Source organism: Vicugna pacos, chromosome 7, assembly GCF_048564905.1.
Source record: "Vicugna pacos chromosome 7, VicPac4, whole genome shotgun sequence".
Lineage (NCBI taxonomy): Eukaryota > Metazoa > Chordata > Mammalia > Artiodactyla > Camelidae > Vicugna > Vicugna pacos.
In genome coordinates this window covers 19,619,940-19,638,369 of record NC_132993.1, presented here as the reverse complement: position 1 = coordinate 19,638,369, position 18,430 = coordinate 19,619,940, and the positions used below count along the sequence as shown (strand labels likewise).

The 18,430-nt window shown below is 34.9% G+C and overlaps 1 protein-coding gene across 1 annotated transcript in view; it reads right to left on the bottom strand.

Annotated features, from left to right (window-relative positions):
• The window catches only part of COPG2 (COPI coat complex subunit gamma 2), a 243,733-nt gene that overhangs the window by 218,907 nt on the left and 6,396 nt on the right, over nucleotides 1-18,430 (bottom strand). The window contains exons 5-6 of the mRNA XM_072964470.1: nucleotides 8,407-8,486; nucleotides 1,231-1,306 (exon numbers count right to left, since the gene is read on the bottom strand). Coding sequence (XP_072820571.1) covers nucleotides 1,231-1,306; nucleotides 8,407-8,486 — 156 coding nt within the window. The remainder of the gene's footprint in view (nucleotides 1-1,230; nucleotides 1,307-8,406; nucleotides 8,487-18,430) is intronic.

The following is an 18,430-nucleotide window of genomic DNA, read 5'->3' as shown; positions in this document are numbered from 1 at the left end:
CGAAGTGGAGAATCTCAGTTTGGAGGAAACATAAGTAAAGGCTGAACCTTTCAGGGATATTATAAAAGAAATTCCTAAATGGGATGGAAGCTGCTTTTCAAGTCCTGAAGATAACTATGCATAGGGCATATATTTTATATGGATCCCGGAGGTTCCTATAAATCAACTATAATCTCTTATTATTTTAGACACATAAGAAATTAAACGTGGAATATACTACTATACTGAGCCTCAGTATGAAATCTTTAGAAAATAAAGCTGTTAACTTATTTGGAAGAAAGCTTAGCACCAGGAAGGTGTCGGCAGATAAAAAATGTGTAAACATGCCAAGACCAATACTTAGGTGAAGAAGGTCTTATTGTAGCCCTGGTATGGTCAAGTCTTATGCTATCAATTTAATGCTAAGAACAAAAGCAACTACAACAAAATAACGAGCAGTAAAAAATAACTAAATCATTTCTATTACCCCTTCTAGGATCCAGATTTACCATGTGATACTGCTCAATCTTTGAAACTTGAGAAGACTGCAAAAATATACATAAAATATATCCAATCATGAATACAGCTGAACTATTATTATTCAATTTGATTGGCAATGCCTAGCCTACCCTTCATTTTAACCTTTCCTGCTCAGACTTCCAAGAAAGAGACAGCCTCACATACTTCATAACCTCATTCCTCTCAATACAACAGACTAAGTCAAGGTTCAACACCCAACTTGGACTCAAGTGGACAGATACAAGCCATTAGTTGTCTGATGGTTAATCAGATCATCCCCCTTAAATACTTAAATGAGGGGGCTTGAACCTGGTAAACGATGGATCACAATAGTAAGTATCTGAGAATCTTGCTGCTGAGTTCCTCAGAGCTGCCCTATTTCTTGTTCTGGTATCTGGTTGTTAGACTTACCTCAAATTCTGAGAGATGAGTATTTTGTAATAAAGCTTTTTCTTTTTTCAAACTAAATTTGAATGAGTTTTTGTTTTCTGCAAGCAATGCCCTATGACAAAAGTCGATGAGATAAATATAGAGAGAAACTAAGTTAATAAACAAAAGAAAAAAAAACCTAAAAGAAAAAAAGCCTAGAGTCACAAAAGCCTTTCTGGTGGTCTAGTTTCTCTTATACTGATGATTCCCAAAGTCAGACTAGGGAATCCTACTAAATTTACATGGCCACTTTAGAGATAAACACAGATTCCCTTTGATGGCTCAGTAAAACAAAGAACTTACATCAGTGATTCTGCAGAGAGCCCTGATGGCGGGGCCTCGGTACACATCTTCCTTTCCAGTCATGTCCTTAGTCAAACTAAGAAGAATCAAGTTACCATGAGATTAAAGTCTTCTCTCCTGTGGAGTCCACCCCTACCTAATTCCACTTGACCCCACAATTATCTTAATTATCTTGTGCAGCTATTGATTCAACAAATATTTATTATCTTTTTGGATAAATATAAAGATATTTATATTTATTTATAAAATATATAAATATATTTTAAATCTTAAGAACACAGCAGTGAGCAAAACAAAGTCTTTGCCAGCATGGAGCTTACATTCCAGTGGGAAAAAAGATAATAATCACATTACCTAAACATATACTAATATTAGATCCTGATAACTGGCATAAAAAATAAAGACAATGATATAGACAGCCCCATGCTGAAATCCCCAAAAGTCCCCCAAACCCATCGGACTAAAAATAACCCTTTAAAAGTAACCGACTAAAATGATTAGTTCATGAGGTCTCTCTGACAGGCAGAAGAAAACAGCCACTTTTGTGAAAGAATAAAATGGGGTAATCAGACAGAAGAAGGACTATGGTTCTGAAAGCCAGGGAGGGTAGAACTTCCCAGGGAGTGTTTAACCATATTAAAACTAAAAGAGCAGTCAAGTAAAACATGGACTGAAAGACTAGCTTTTGCAATTAAGAAGTTACTGGAGATCTCTGAGAGAGAAGTTTCACTACAGAGGTGGCTAAGTCAGATTAGACTAGTATCTCATTTCCTTTCTTGTGCTAAGACAGGTCCTGGCAATAACCCTTCAGACATAATGTCTAGGGACAGTACCACTATTCAGGCAGAAAAGCTGTTTCAGGTTTGAATATTTCTTACCAAGTCTGTGGATGGTCTCAGCTTGTTAGTTCCCTCAGGAACCTCAAAGTATTGTCATTCCCCTCCTCCCTCCCACCCAATCCTCGCATTATTCTCACTTTTGATGAAATGACATTAAAACTGCCTGCCAGAAAGTAGTTTCTACAGCCCCTTTATTTCTTCCTAAATCATGACCTATGAACCGCTCATCTGATTTTCTGAGACTAGGGATGTAACTTAAGACTTACTGGTATCCCTCCCCCATGCTACTCTCCAGTGTGAGTGATAGGTCATTCCTCAGGACTCAATTTCAGAATTCTAAGCAAACTTCAGATGCAGACTTTCATGGTGAGTCTCATTAGACAGCAGTAGAACAGTATGATCAGACTGCAATATACTTGACCATCCTTAAGCCACTAACTAAATGTCTTCATGTTTTTCTTTTTGTTTACTAAGTTGTAACTTATATATAATTAAAATGCACAGCTTAGGTGTTCAGTTAGATGGCAATTATGATCACTCATGTAACGTCTACCCAAAATAAAATACTGAACATTTCCATCAGCTCAGAAAGTTCCCTAATGCCCACTTGGAGTCAGCTTCCTCCAACCTACCAGACTCCTGGTTTCTATCACCACCACTGAGTTTTGGCTGGTCTTAGAATTTACCTAAATAGAATCATCCAGTATGTATTCTTTTGCGTCTGTTTCCTTTTGTTCCAACATATAGATTTAGGAATGTATCTGTGTTGTTGCTTGAATCAGCAATTTGTTCCTTTTTATTGCTGAGTAGTGATTCACTGTATTAATATAACAGCTCCTCTATCCATTCTCCTGTTGATGAACTGCTGGGTTGTTTCTAATTTAGCATTATCACAAAGTTACTGTGACATTTCTGTACAGTCTTTTTTTGGGTGGCGGGTCAAATTTATTCATTTTCTTGAGTAAATACCTAATAGTGAAATCACTGGCCACAGGATAGGTGTATGTTTAACTTCGTAAGACATTGCTGAACTTCTCCTGAGGCGGTTGTACCATTCCACATTGCCACCTACAATGGATACAAGTTTCAACTGTTCCATATACTTGGTATTAGAGCAGCCTTGTTGATTTTGGTTCAGTCAGGCTTTGCTATTTTAACCATTCTGGTGGGTATGAAAAGGTATCTCGTTGAGGTTTTAATTTGCATTTCCCTGATGACTATTAATATTAAGAACATTTCTATGTGCTTATTGGCTATTTGTATATATTCTTTTGCAGTGTCTGCCTTCAGGTTTTCTCAATATCCATGGCTTCTTATCAAGCTAACACAAATGATGACACATGTAAGATAGTTATCTAACATATAAGTGACCACAAGTAGTGGCTTAAAACAACAAAAACATATTATCTTACAGTTCTGTGGGTTAAAATTCCAACTTAGATCTCACTGAGCTAAAATCATCATGTCAGTAGGGCTACATCCATCTCATAGGCAAAATATCTTCACCCCCACCCCAAGATCCCCCCAAACATTTAACAGCGTCAACTCAAAGTCCAAAGTCTCATTTAAATCTCACCCAACTCAAGAGTCCCAATCATATCAACAAAATCATCTAAATTAGGTATGGGTGAGACTGGGTGAAACCTATTCTAAGGCAAAATTCCTCTCCACCTGTGGGCACATAAAACTAGAAAACAAGTTCTCTGCTCCGAAATACAAGGGTGGGACTGCCACAGGGTAACAGGTATAGACATTCCTGTTCAAATAGAGAAAGTGGAAGGAAAAAAAGTTACTGGTCCCAAGTAATTTTGAAATCCAGCCAAGCAAGCTGGAAGAGCTCCCAAGTCCAAGGCAGAATTCTTTATAGTTCTCAGCTCCACCCTACAGGTCTGCGCCTCTGCCCTCTGAGCCATCTTTCTTCTTTATAAAGGGCAACATGTGTTTAAAGCTGAGCATTCTCATCAGCCTGTCTCCAGCCTGGAGAATTTTGGGGCTCTGACAGCCTTCTTTCACTTTGTCCTTTCTCAGTCCCTTTCAGTCCAAGCGGGCAGAATTTCTGCTGATATAAGATTCTCAGCCTTGTAAGACTACCAGTACATACAGAGACTCACTCCATTAGACAAGAGGCTCCTCGACAGATTTTGCCTAGATAACCCACCTCTATTTTTGGCTTCTGCTTAGAGCTGAGGGAATCTGTGAGTCACACCCTTGATCTCTTCAGAGTGTTTTGTGTGAGTGAATACTCTGACCTTTTAATCTTTCTGAGGTTTTACAAAAGGCTATAGAGTAACTCTGACTTTTTCTCTGGAGCACACTCTCCTAACACATATCTCTTGATTTTAGCATCTTTGCCATTTTGGTAGGCTGAGAATTTCCAAAATCAAGAACTCCTGGTTTATTGTTTTGCTGTGCTTTTGAGGTGTAAATAACATTGTTATTACTTTCAGGTGTACAACATAATGATTCGGTATTTATAAAGAACTTCTGGTTCTTGTTAACAAGTCTCTCCTCTATTTATTACTCTACTCTCAAATTTTACTGTAAGTGGCAAAAAGAACCAGGCCACACCTCAACACTCTGCTTGGAAATCTCAGTTAAATATCTAAGTTCATCGCTTACGTGTCCTGCTTTTCACATAAATGCAGGACACGATGCCACAAAACTTTCTGCCACAGTATAACAAGGATCCTCTTTCCTCAATTTTCAAAGATTGTCTTCATTTTCTTCTAAACCCGCATCAGCAGCACCTTTAATGTCCATATTTTCTATCAACAGTCTGTCCACAATGACTTGAGTACTCTCTATAGTGAGCAGAGACTCACTGACTTCCTTCTGAGTTTAGCAGAGGCTTTAACACCCATATGTCTACTGACAGCTTGTTCAAGGCGGTGTAGGCTTTTTTCACCATGCTGCCCCAAACTTCTCCAGCTCATTGCCCAATTACAAAGCCACTTCCACACTTTTAGGTACTTGTTACAGCACACTCCACTTCCAGGTACCAAAGTTGTGTTTTGTTTTTTGTTTTTCCAGCTTTGAGATATAACTGGCAAATAATACAGTGTAAGTTTAGCATGTACAAAGTGTTGATCTGATACAGTTACATACTACAAAATCTATTACTTTTCTATTGATGCTGTAACAAAGTGCCAGAAACTTAAGAGGCTAAGACTACATGCATTTACTTATTTGTCTTACATTTCTGTTAGAAGTCCAACACAGATCTCACTGCGCTAAAACCAAGGTGTCAGCAGGACTGCACTCCTTTCTGGAGGCTGCAGAGGTGAATCCATTTCCTTGACTTTCCCAGCTTTTAGAGGTCACTCATATTCTTTGGCTCATAGCCCCTTTCCTCCAGCTCCAAATCCAGCAGCGTTGCATCTCTCTGACCATGCTTCCACTGTTACATCTATTTATTGACCTTCTTCTGCCTCCCTCTTCCGATTTTAAGGATCCTTATCCTTATATTGGACCCATCTGGATAATCCAGGATTCTCTCCCTGTCGACTGATTAGCAACTTTAAATTAACTGTAATTCAAGGTGGCCTAACAGGACTCAAGGGAAGTATTAACAGCTAAACAAAAAAACAAAAAACCCTCAATCAATAGTTGGTTAACCTATATTTAATTTTTCCAATATTTTAGTGAATCTAGCATCTAACTGAACATTTTTTGTTTCCTACTTGCGCCATACACTGGTAGCTGACTAATCTAATACCCATTTTCAACCCTCTTTTCCCTAGCCTGCCTTTGGGCTATAAAAGCTAAATGCTCACCTTCCTGGTCTCCTAAGGTTAGTCATAACACAGTTGTGCCAAATGGAATCTAAAAATTGCTTTGGGAAAAGCTATTGCATACCTGAAAGAAGAGGCAGATGGTGCTGGCTTTCTGGCCCCCTAACTGGTACCCCTCCCACCTTGAATAGTGCCTTCCCAGTAATTCAGGCATCTATTTTGCAATATTGTGAAGATGTCCAAAAGAATTCAAGGGACACCAGTCCTGACACTGTTGAACTGGGTATCAACACCAACTACTCTGCCTATTTTGCTACTATTTACATCTGGCTTTCTGTTATTTTCAGCTGAAAGCCATATTAATTGAAACTATATTCAACACAACTGCTGGTTTAACACAAGTATCCTCCTCCAAAATTTGTTTTGCTCTACAAAAACCAGATTCACCTAAGTGAGTTACAATTAATAACTATTAACTACTTTTAAAATAACATTTGTTATATATCTTAAAACCCTAGATTATACACTTGGAAATTATCAAAAGTTTAAAGAAAATAAATAGCCACAATTCCAAACATCCAGAGATTATCTGCTGGTAATATATCAATGCATTCCCAGCCATATATTTTTATAAACATAGATATAATATTTTTAAAAGTGAGACTATATAGGAAATACATAGACTTGAATCCAACTCAGCACTTGAATGCAGTTCAGCACTTTATTGAGGAATTTTCCATATCATTAAAGATGTTTCAAAAATATATTCAAAAATTAAAATATTTCATAATATGATTATAACATGGTTAATTAAATAATTTTTAACAATGGTAGACATTTAAGTTGTTTGTCCTTCTTGCTAGTGTAAACAGTGTTGCAAGGAACATCACTGTATATAAGTTTTTCTGTGCCATCTCTGTTTTCTGAGGATAATTCCATAGATGTGGGATTACTGGGTCAAAGGGATATATCATTTCACATATTCAACAAATGCTGCTAAACTGCTTTCTAAAAAAATTGAACAATTTATTATTCTACCTCCTGTATACAAGAATGTCAATATCCCTTACAAGTGCTAACTGCCTTTTTTCCCTTTTTGGCCAATTTGATGGGTAAAAATATTATAATTTTCCAAAATCTATAAAGAACTCATACAACTCAACAGAAAAAAAATCTGATTTAAAATGGGCAGATCTGAATAGACATTTTTCCAAAGAAAACATACAGATGTCCAACAAGCACATGAAAAGATGCTCTACATCATTAATCTTCAGGAAAATGCAAATCAAAACTACAATGAGACATCACCTCACACCTGTCAGAATGGCTATTATCAAAAACACTAGAAAGAGCAAGTGTTGTCAAGGGTGTGAAGAAAAGGGAACCCTTGTGCACTGCTGGTAGGAATGTAAATTGCTACAGCCACTACGGAAAAACAGTATGGAAGTTCCTCAACAAATTACAATAAAACTACTATATTATCCAGCAGTTCCATTTCTGGGTATTTAGCGGAATTAAAAAAAACCCATTAATTCAAAAAGATATATGCATCTCCATGTTCATCACAGCATTATTTACAGTAGCCAAGATATGGAAACAATCTAAGTGTCCATCAATAGATGAACGGATAAAGAAAACTGTGGTACATATATACAGTGGAATATTATTCGGTCATAAAAAAGAATGAAATTTTGCCACTTGTGACAACATGGATGGACCTTGAGGGCATTATGTAAGTGAAGTAAGTGAAATAAATAAGACAAATACCATGTGACCTTTCTTATATGTGGAGTCTAAGTAAAAAAAAAAAATATATATATATATATATATATATATATATAAACCAAGCTCATAGATACAGAGAACAGATCAGTGGTTGCCAGGGGTGGGGATGGGAGAGGGATGGTGGGAGAAATGGGTGAGCTGTTTGGGGATTTTTTTAGTTTAAATAAATTGAAATTTAAAAACACAAAAACAAAAAACTCAAGCTTGAATTTTTAATTTCCTTTTTTTGGTTACTGGTGAGAATGACTATTTAAAGATATTTACAGGGGAGGGGATAGCTCAAGTGGTAAAGCACATGCTTAGCATGCATGAGGTCCTAGGTTCAATCCCCAGTACCTCTTCTAAACAATAAATAAGTCTAATTACCTTCCCCCCAGGAAAGGAAAAAAAAAATTAGAAAAACAAACAAAAAACAAAAAAAAATTTAGATCCTTTATATTATTTTATAAATTATTGCTGAGAATATTTTTGAAGTATAAGAGATCTTTATATATTACAGATGCTAGTCTTTTGATATACTTGTTATAAATGTTTCACTGTATCATTTACTTCTTAGTTTTGTTTATAAAGGTTTATGTACATTTTAAAACATAATCAAATCTATTATTATCCTCTGTGACTTTTTTCTTTGTTTTATTAGACAGAGATGGTTTTCACATGATGACAACCACATTTTAGAAAAGAATGCTTTAAGACATTATATTCTTTTAAATTTCTATTGGCTTTCTTACAGTCAAAAAATAAAATTAACAGAAAGAGAACAACAAAATATTCTACTAAATATGTAAGTATGTCATCCTAGGTTTTAATTATTCACATACCTGCTTGTAACAATTATCACATCCTCAGAGATGTTGGCCATTTCTTTGATGGTAAGGTAGCACATTCGTCTCAATGTTTGCTGAAAAATTATTTACAAAAGGCAACAGGTTAAGGCTTGTCTTGGAAAATATATTTTTTTAAATTCTTTAAAAACATACACAGAAACCTGCAGACTCTGTTATCCTCAGCTCAGCATATTTTCCCTTAAGGTATTTGTGGCTATGTAACCAACTTCCATTTTCAATTATCAAGATTTCTAGATGGCTATCTGGATCCAAAATAAGTGTTTAACAATAATAAGAGTTTCACCTACCCTGCCTCCTCGCCTGGATCCCTGATTTCAGTCATACACATTCATATTCAATGCTAGAAGCAGTGGTTCCTCTAGCCTGTCTAGCCTCATTCTCTACCAAGTAACTTTAACTTTCTTTTAAGTAGTGAAAGTCAAATACATCAGACCCAGCTCCAGAACCCAAGCTGCAGAAAGGATCTGGTGGAGACTACTGAGCCCACTAAAGATTCTCATGGTAATTAAACACAGAAAACAATCACCCCAGGAAGAGAAAGCCAGCATGGGGCAGATGAATGTGGCAGATCACACCCATTTGAAGCTACTATGAGAAGAAAGCAAAAATGAAAGAATCAAAACTTTAGAGCTAAAGAAAATTTACACTTCTTCCCCAAACAAAAATCTACTGTGAATTAGAATAAAACTAGAGATACAAAAAATTAAGCTAAAGGACAAAAAACGGGGGCTCATCACTGTTAGTCACTGGGGAAATAACAAATTAAAACCACACTTCAGATACCACCTCACACCCACCAAAATGGCTAAAATTTAAGAGTGACAATACAAAATGTAGGCAAAAATGTGTTTGTTACAATTAAAACATACTGCGTAAATAGACACACAAAAAAAGCTGAATAAAATAGAACAAAAATTTAAATATGTAGCCAAGGGCAAAATAAAGGGAAATTCACAGATGCCAAGAATGGAAAAATAAACTCATAGTGACAGAAGTACAAGTCCAGGGTCTTGCACAGGATAAAGTATCTGAAGTCTAGGAAGCATAGAATTTTAAAAGGTACATTCTTTAGGCATAGGGAAAATTATTCTAGATAATAACCCATAAATACAACAAAGAATGAAGAGTTTAAAAAAAAGTGGTAAACAGTAACAAGACAATGTGGTTATTGGCAAAAGAAAAGACAAATTGATTAGTGGAACAGAAAAGACAACCCAGAAATAAACTCACATAAATATAGTCAACTGATCTTTGACAAAGGAGCAAAGGCAATGCAATGGATCAAAGATTGTCTCTCCAAAAAATGGTGCTGGAACAACTGGGCATCCACATGTCAAAAACTGAATCTAGACGCAGGCCTTATACCTTTCACAAAAATTAACTCAAAATCAGTCATAGACTTAAATGTAAAATGCAAAACTGTAAGACTCCTAGTAGAAAACACAGGAGAAAAGCTAGATGACCTTGGTTATGTCTGGTGATGACTTTTTAGATACAAAGCCAAAGGCACAATCCATGAAAGAATACTTGGCAAGTCAAACTTTATTAAATTTAAAAACTTCTCCTCTGCAAAAGACAATGTCAGGAGGATGAGAAAACAACACAGACTGGGAAAAAATATTTGCAGAACACATATCTGAGAAAGGACTGTTATCCAAAGTATACCAAAACAAACAAACAAAAAACCCAACCTTTTTAAAAGTCAAAAATAAGAAAAACAACCTAACTTTAAAATGGGCCAAAAACCTTAACAGATACATCACTTAAGAAGATCAACAGATGGTAAATAAGTATATGAAAAGATGCTCCACATTATATGTTATCAGGGAAAGGCAAATTAAAACAATAAAACAACCACTACTCCCCCAAGAGGATGGTCAAAATCGGGAACCCTAACACCACCAAATTCTGACAGGGATGCAGAGCAACAGGATCTCTTTGGTGGTGGGAAGAAAAATGGTACAGCCTCTTTGGAAGATAGTTTGGAGGTTTCTTATAAAACCAAACATATTCTTAACATATGATCCAGCAATTGTGCCCTCTGATATTTACCCAAAGGAGCTGAAAACTTACATTCACACAAAAACCTGCAAATATTTATAGTAGTTTTATTCATAATTGTCAAACTTGGATGCAACCAAGATGTCCTTTAGTAGGTAAAGAGATAAAACTATGGAACATCCAGGCAATAGAATATTATTCAGTGCTATCAAGCCATGAAAAAACATGCAGGAAACTAATGCATATCACTAAGTGAAAGAAGCCAATATGAAAAGGGTACATGCTGTATGGTTCCAACTACATGACACTCTGGAAAAAACAAAACTATGGAGACCATAAAAAGAGCCATGGTTGGCAGGTGTTGGGAAGGGGGAGGAATCAAGGAAAAATAAGCAGAGCACTGAGGATTTTTAGGGCAGTGAAAATACTCTGTATGATATTTTAATGATGGCTATATGTCATTACACATTTGTCTAAACCCATAGAACATACACCACCAAGAGTGAACACCAGTGTAAACTATGGACTCTGAGTGATTATGATGTGTCAGTGTAGGTTCATGAACTGTAGCAAACGTATTACTCTGGCGGGAGATGTTGATAATGGGGTCATCTGTGCACATATGGGGAAAATCTCCGTACTTTTCTTCTAATTTTGCAGTGAACCTAAAACTTACCTAAAAAACAAAGTCTTTTTTAAAAAGTGGTAAAGACATGGGTAAATCTCAATGAGTAACAAAAATCCCACAAAAATGATGTCTGGTATATAAATATCTATGTATATGTAAATGTTCGTGCATCTACGTGTGTGTGTTTACACATACAGAATACAGATGGTCCCCAACTTACAATTTTTTGACTTTACAATGGTGCAAAAGTGATGAGTGTTCAGTCAAAACTGTACTTTGGATTTTTAATTTTGATCTTCTCCCCAGCTAGTGATGTGCTGTACAATGCTGTCTCATGCTGCTGGGCTGCAGCACCTACCCAGCTGCAGCTCCCAGTCAGCCATGCCATGGCATCACAAGGGTAAACAACCAGTACACTTACAAACATTCTGTACTCATACAACCACTGTTTTTCACTTTCAATAAAGTATTCAATACATTTATTGTAAAATAGGCTTTGTGTTAGATGACTGTACCCAATTATAGGCTAATGTAAGTGTTCTGAGCACACTGAAGGTAGGTTAGGCTACACTAAGATGTTTAGTAGGCTAGGTATATGAAATGCTTTTTTGACTTACCATATTTTCAACTCACAGTGGGTTTATCAGGACAACTTAGGATGGGTTTCTCAGAGGAAGATCTGTCTTAGATTTTGCTAAGTCAAAAATCTTTGTTGTGACTTTTAGGATAACCACTAAAAGAACTGCCAGACTATTATCACATATGTTACTGATGCTCTGTTCACTTTTATCGTGTTTTTTCTCTCTTCATTTCATTTTGGACAGTTTTCTGTCTGTCTTCAAGTACACTGACTGTTTTTTCCCTGTAGTCTCTATATCTGCTATAACCCCACACAGTGTATTTCTTATTATTTTATATATATATGTGTATATATATATATATATATATACACACCTTTTAATATTTTATACACACACACACACACACACACACACACATACACAAACACACACTTTCCTTTATGGAGAATGCATCTGGGTCTCTCTGGATGTCTTCTATCTTGTTCCTCATTCTTGTTGTCTTTCTATACATTGTTAAGCATACAGACCATATTAATAATAGTGGTTTTAATGTCATTGTCCGCTAATTCCATCATCTTCATCATTTCTAGGTTCATGTCTGTCGATCCATTTTTCTCCTGGTATGGATAATACTTTCCCGCTTCTCTGCATACCTGATAACTTTTTATTGGATGCTGTACATTACAAAGTTTATGTTGTTAGGAGCTGGATTTTGTTGTATTCTTTAACACAATGTTATAAAAGTTTACTCTGTCATGCTTTTTAAAGTCTTTAAGGCTAATGTATTCCCATTACTGAGGAGTACCTTTCTGAGAACTATACCAGATGACAAGGTCTTCCCACTCTCACTGGTGGAAATGTGAACTATTTTTAGCACTGTGTCCTGGTGATTTTTTTCTTTGGCCTCAGGTAGCTTTCCTTTTACACATGCACAGATCAGTTTTTAATCTAAAGATTCAAGGGCAGACCCTGAGCAGATGGCTGGGAACTATCTCTTTTCTTTCTTTCCTCCCTTTTTCCCTCTCCCTCCACCTCCTTCCTCTCCAGTACTCTGCCCCACAAATTTGAGCTTTCATGGTTTCCCCAAATTCCTTCTGTTTTTTCAACTCAAAGAGATGGTTAGGCTCCTTTCAGTATTCTCTCCCTGACCTGAGAACTATAACGTGCCTCTGGGCAATGAGCTGGTACAATCCCAGGGCTCACTTTGTTTTTCTTTTTCTTCATATCACAGTCCCAGAGTGTCTATTAATCTAATTAAGTCTGAAAACAACTGTGTTATATATATATACTATATATATATATATATATATAGTATCTATATACACAATGTGTATATATATTTATGTACATTTATATATATTATTTTCTAGGTATTTATGGCAGAAGGGTAAATATTCATTATGGCTGGAAACAGAACAGAAATGTATTCTTAATATCAAAACATACGGTGAATTATCTAGTTACTCTTTTATTATTTATTTCTAACACTAATCCAGTGTAGAGAGCACGAATCAATTCAATTTCATTCACTTGAAATTTGTAATGTCTTGTTTTGTGGCTCAGTATTAGCCAATTTTTGAAAATATTCTCTGTGCTCTTCATTTACATTTAATGTGATAATGCTATATCAGGGTCTAAATCTACCATCTTATTATACAATTTATGTTTGTCCTGCTTGATCTGTGTTTCTTTTTCCTTCTTCTGGATTGATTTTTTAGCATTTTTTCCTACAATTACATGCACAGGTTAGAAGAGAAAAACAACAGATAAAAATCAATAAACAAAAAGCTAGTTCTGTGAAGAGATTACACTTATAAACCTTTAGATAAACTTCCCAGGAATAAAAGAGAGAAGAAACAATTTACTAATACCAAAATGAAAAAAGAGACATCACTAATGATCCTACAAACATTAAAGGAATAAGGAAATATTATGAACAGTTTTATGCCAATGAAGTTCAACAATTTAAATGAAATGAACAAATTCCTTGAAAGACACAAACTACCAGAGATCACTTAAAAAGACACATGATCTGAATAGCACCATATCTATTTCTTTTTAAAGTAGTTAATCATCAAAAACGTTCCTACAAAGAAGATGGTTTCAAAAGTAAATTCTATCCAAACATTTCGGGAAAAATGAATAATGATTCTACAAAAAATTTTCCAGAAAGCAGAAGAGGAAGAAACACTTTTCAATTCATTTTACAAAGCCAGCATTATCCAAATACAAAACCCAAACAAAAATACAAGAAAAAACTATAGATCAATATACTTTATGACCACACACTCAAAAATCCTTAACAAATTTTAACAAATGAAAACAAAGATTTTATATTTTCCAGGAAAATAAATGCATCTCACTATATTAACATACTAAAAAGCAAAAACCATGATAATCCAATGGACACAGAAAAAGTATCTGACAAAATTGAATACCCATTTTTAAAAAATCTCCCAGCAAACTAGAATAGAAAGGAACTTCCTCAACCTAATAAAGGTCACCTATGGAAAACTTAGAGCTAACATCATAATTAATGGTGAAAGATTAAATACCTTCCCTCTAAGATCAGGAACAAAGCAAGGATGTCCTCTTCCATCACTTCTATTCACACTGTATAATAGTGCAAGAAGACAGTAAGATAAGATGAACAAGTGAAAAGCATACAGATTGGAAAGGAAAATGTAAATCCTAAGGAATCTCCAGAAATACTCCTAGAACTAATAAATAAATTGAACAAGATCACAGAACACAAGTCAATATACAAAAATCAATTTAATTTCTACCTACAAACAATACAAATACAATAGTATAAAAATATTAACTACCTTAGGGATAAATTTCACAAAATATGTGTAAGACCTGTATGCTGAAAGCTAAAACACTGCTGAGAGATATTAGAAACCTGAATAAATGGAGATATATACCATATTTGTTAAGCAGAAAACTAATTAATGTTACAATGTCAATTCTCCTCAAATTGATTTAAAGTCAGTGCAATCACCATCAAATCCCAGCAGCTTTTGTAGAAATGGACAAGCTGATTTTAAAATACATAAAGGAATGCAAAGACCCTAGAAGAGTCAAAACAATTTTGAAAAAGAAAAAAATAATAAAATTGGCAAACATGCACTACTTGATAAAAACTAACTATAAAGCTATAGTAATCAAGACAATGTCATATCAGAATAAGAACAGACAGACAGATCAATGAAACGAAACAGAATGTTGCAATGTGTCAGCATAGCTCAGTCATCATTTCTTCCCTTTCCTCCTCCCTCCATATTGATACCCAATTATTCCAGTAGAAAATGTTGAGAAAATAAAGTAGGAGGAAAAGGAGGAGATGGTGAAAGAAGAGGAAGGAGATGAAAAGAAATTCAATTTTCACTTTATATCATGTACAAAAATAAACTCAAAATGGATCATAAAGTAATTTTAAGACACAAAAACTACAAAATGCCTAGGGTAAAAAGCATAGGAGAAAATCTTTGTGACTCTGGGTTAGGCAAAGATTTCTACAATACACATCAAAAGCACAACCTCTAATAGAAAAAAACTGACGAACTCTACGTCATCAAAATTAAAACATCTGCTCTTTGAAAGACTAAGAAAATGAAAAAACAAGGCAAAGACTGTGAGAAATTACCTGTGAAACATCTGATAAAGGACTTGTATCCAGAATACAGAAAGATCTCTCAAAACTCATTAATAAGAAAATATACAACCAAATTATTAAAAATGGGCACAAAATACGAACAGATCCTTCATCATAGGAGATATATAGAAGGCAAAAAAAAAAACACATGAAAAGATGTTTGAGATCTTTAGTCATTAGGAAAATGCAAATTAAAGCTACAAAGAGATACCACTACATACCTATACTAAAATTTTAAAAAAACCAAAAACACAAAAAAGCAGACAATATCAAGTGCTGGCCAGACTGCAGAGCTATTAGAACTTTCATACAGCGATGGTGGGAATGGTACGGTTACTTTGGAAAATGGGTTGGCAGTTTCTTACAAGGTTAAACATACATACACCTATCATATGACCCAGCAATTCCATTCCTAGGTATTTACCCAAGAGAAATAAAAACTTATATGTTCTAGAACCTATAAATGAACGTTTATAGTAACTTTATTCATAACCACCAAAAAATAGGAACATACCAAATATCTTTCAGCTGGTGAACAGATAAACAAATTGAGGTACATTCATACAATGAATTACTACAATGAAATAAAAAAGAGTAAACTGATACAAACAGCGTAACATGGACAAACCTCAAACGCGTTATGCTAAGTGACTGAAAAGAAGACTCAAAAGGCTTCATACAGTATGATATCATTCTTACGACTTCCTGGAAAGGCAAAACTATTAGGGAAAAAAAGAGATTAGTGGCTCCAGGGCCTGAGGATAGGAGGTATAGATCATACAACAGGGAACTTTTTGGAGTGATGGAAATGTTCTACATTTTGATTGCAGTGATGATAATACTACTGTATGCATTTGTCAAAACTCATAAAACTATACCCTATAAATTGTGCTTAAAAAAAAAAAAGAAAGACAACAGCACAGTGATAAGAGAACGAAAAGGCAAGCCACAGACTGGGAGGAAATATTTCTGAAACACCTATCTGATGGAGGTCTTATACCCCGAAAATATAAAGAACACTTACAACTCAATAAAGGGAAGATAAACAATCAGATTTTTTAAAAAAAGGTAAATTTTGAACAGACATTTCACCCAAGAAGAAAAATGGAAGGCAAATAAGCATATATTTGCTTAGTACAGGCTTAATACATTCATCATTAAGGATACACAAACCCAAGAATGTTACTTCTAGATGTTAATCAAAGAAAATAAAAACATAGGTCCACACAAAGACTTGTACTTGAATTTTTTAGCAGCTTTGTTCATAATATCCATAAACTGGAAACAACCCAAATATCCATTAACTGGTTTTGGGGGTTTTTTTTTTTCTATTGTTTGCTTTTTATTGAAGTATAATTTAAATGTTCTGTCAACTTCTGGTGTACAGCATAACAGTTTAGTCATACATATACATACATTTATTCGTTTTTCATACTCTTTTCATTATAGATTACTACAAGACATTAAATATAGTTCCATGTAATATACTGTAGAAACTTGTTATTTATCTATTTTATATATACTAGTTACTATCTGCAAATCTCAAGCTCCCAATTTATCCCTTCCCACCCACCTCCCACCCTACCCCCTGCCTCCAGTAACCATAAGTTTACTTTTTATGTCTGTGAGGCTGTTTCTGTTTTGTAAGTAAGTTCATGTGTCTTTTTTAAGATTCCACATATAAGTGATATCATATGGTACTTTTCTTTCTCTCTGGCTTACTTCACTTAGAATGACAATTTCCAGATCAATCCATGTTGCTGCAAATGGCATTATTTTATTTTTTTCATCGCTGAGTAGTATTCCATTGTAGAAATATACCACGATTTCTTTACCCAGTCATCTGTCAATGGACATTTAGGTTGTTTCTATGCCATGGCTATTGTAAACAGTGCTGCTATAAACATTGGGGTACATGTATCCTTTTGAATTAAGGTTCCCCCTGGATATGTGCACAAGAATGGGATTGTTGGACCATATGGTAAGTCTATTTTTAGTCTTTTGAGGAATCTCCATACTGTTTCCATAATGGCTGCACCAAACTACATTCCCACCATTAATGTAGGAGTGTTCCCTTTTCTCCACACTCTATCCAGTATTGATTGTTTGTGGACTTTTAAGTGATGGCCATTCTGACTGGTGTGAGGTGATACCTCATTGTAGTTTTGATTTGCATTTCTCTGATAATTAGCAATATTGAGCATTTTTCATGTGCCTACTGGCCATTTGTGAATGGATAAATAAATTAGACTACCTTCATACAATGGACTACTACTCACAATAAAAGTGAACAAACTACTGATACACACAAAAACTTGGATCAGTCTCAAAAGCCATAGATAGGCTAAGTGCAAGGAACAAGACATAAAAGTCATAGAAGACTATATACTAAGTGATCAAATTTAAAATAAATTCTAGAAAATGCAAAACTATGTTGTCAGAAAGTTGATCAGTGATTGCCAGGAGCTAGGGTTTGAGGGAGGAGACAGACAACTAAGAAATATGGGGGCACATTCTAGGCTGATGAAAAGTTTCTCTATCATGACTGTGGTAATGGTTCCATGACTCTATACATTAGTCAAAACTCACAGTTGTACACATAATTGATGAATTTTGTTGCATATTTAAGCTTATTTTAAAAATTAAAAACAAACATTCAAGGATGATTTTTTTAAAGGCTGAAATAGAATTTTAAACCTATAAATCAGTAGAAGGAATATAAACAAGCAAAGAATATAAACAGACAATTCACAGAATAGGAAAGTAAAATGACCACTAACCACATGAAAAGAGTTTCAATTTCAGCAGTGACATTAAACGCAAATTAAAATCACAAAGAGATGCCATATCATATTCTTCTGAATGGCAAATATTTAGGTCTGATAATAAGAAATTATTATTAGAAGCAGGTGAGGATTTGGAGTAAATCAGTGTAAATTAGTACAACCCTTTAAAGATCAATTTGACAAGATCGTGTAACTAGCATTACCCAGAAATTCCACTTATAGGTATCTACCCCTGAAAAATGACGTGCACAAGAAGATATGCACATAAAACATTATGTGTAATGTCATTTGTAACAGTAAAAAAGTGGAAGCAATTTACAGATCTACCAATGGAAGGATGGAT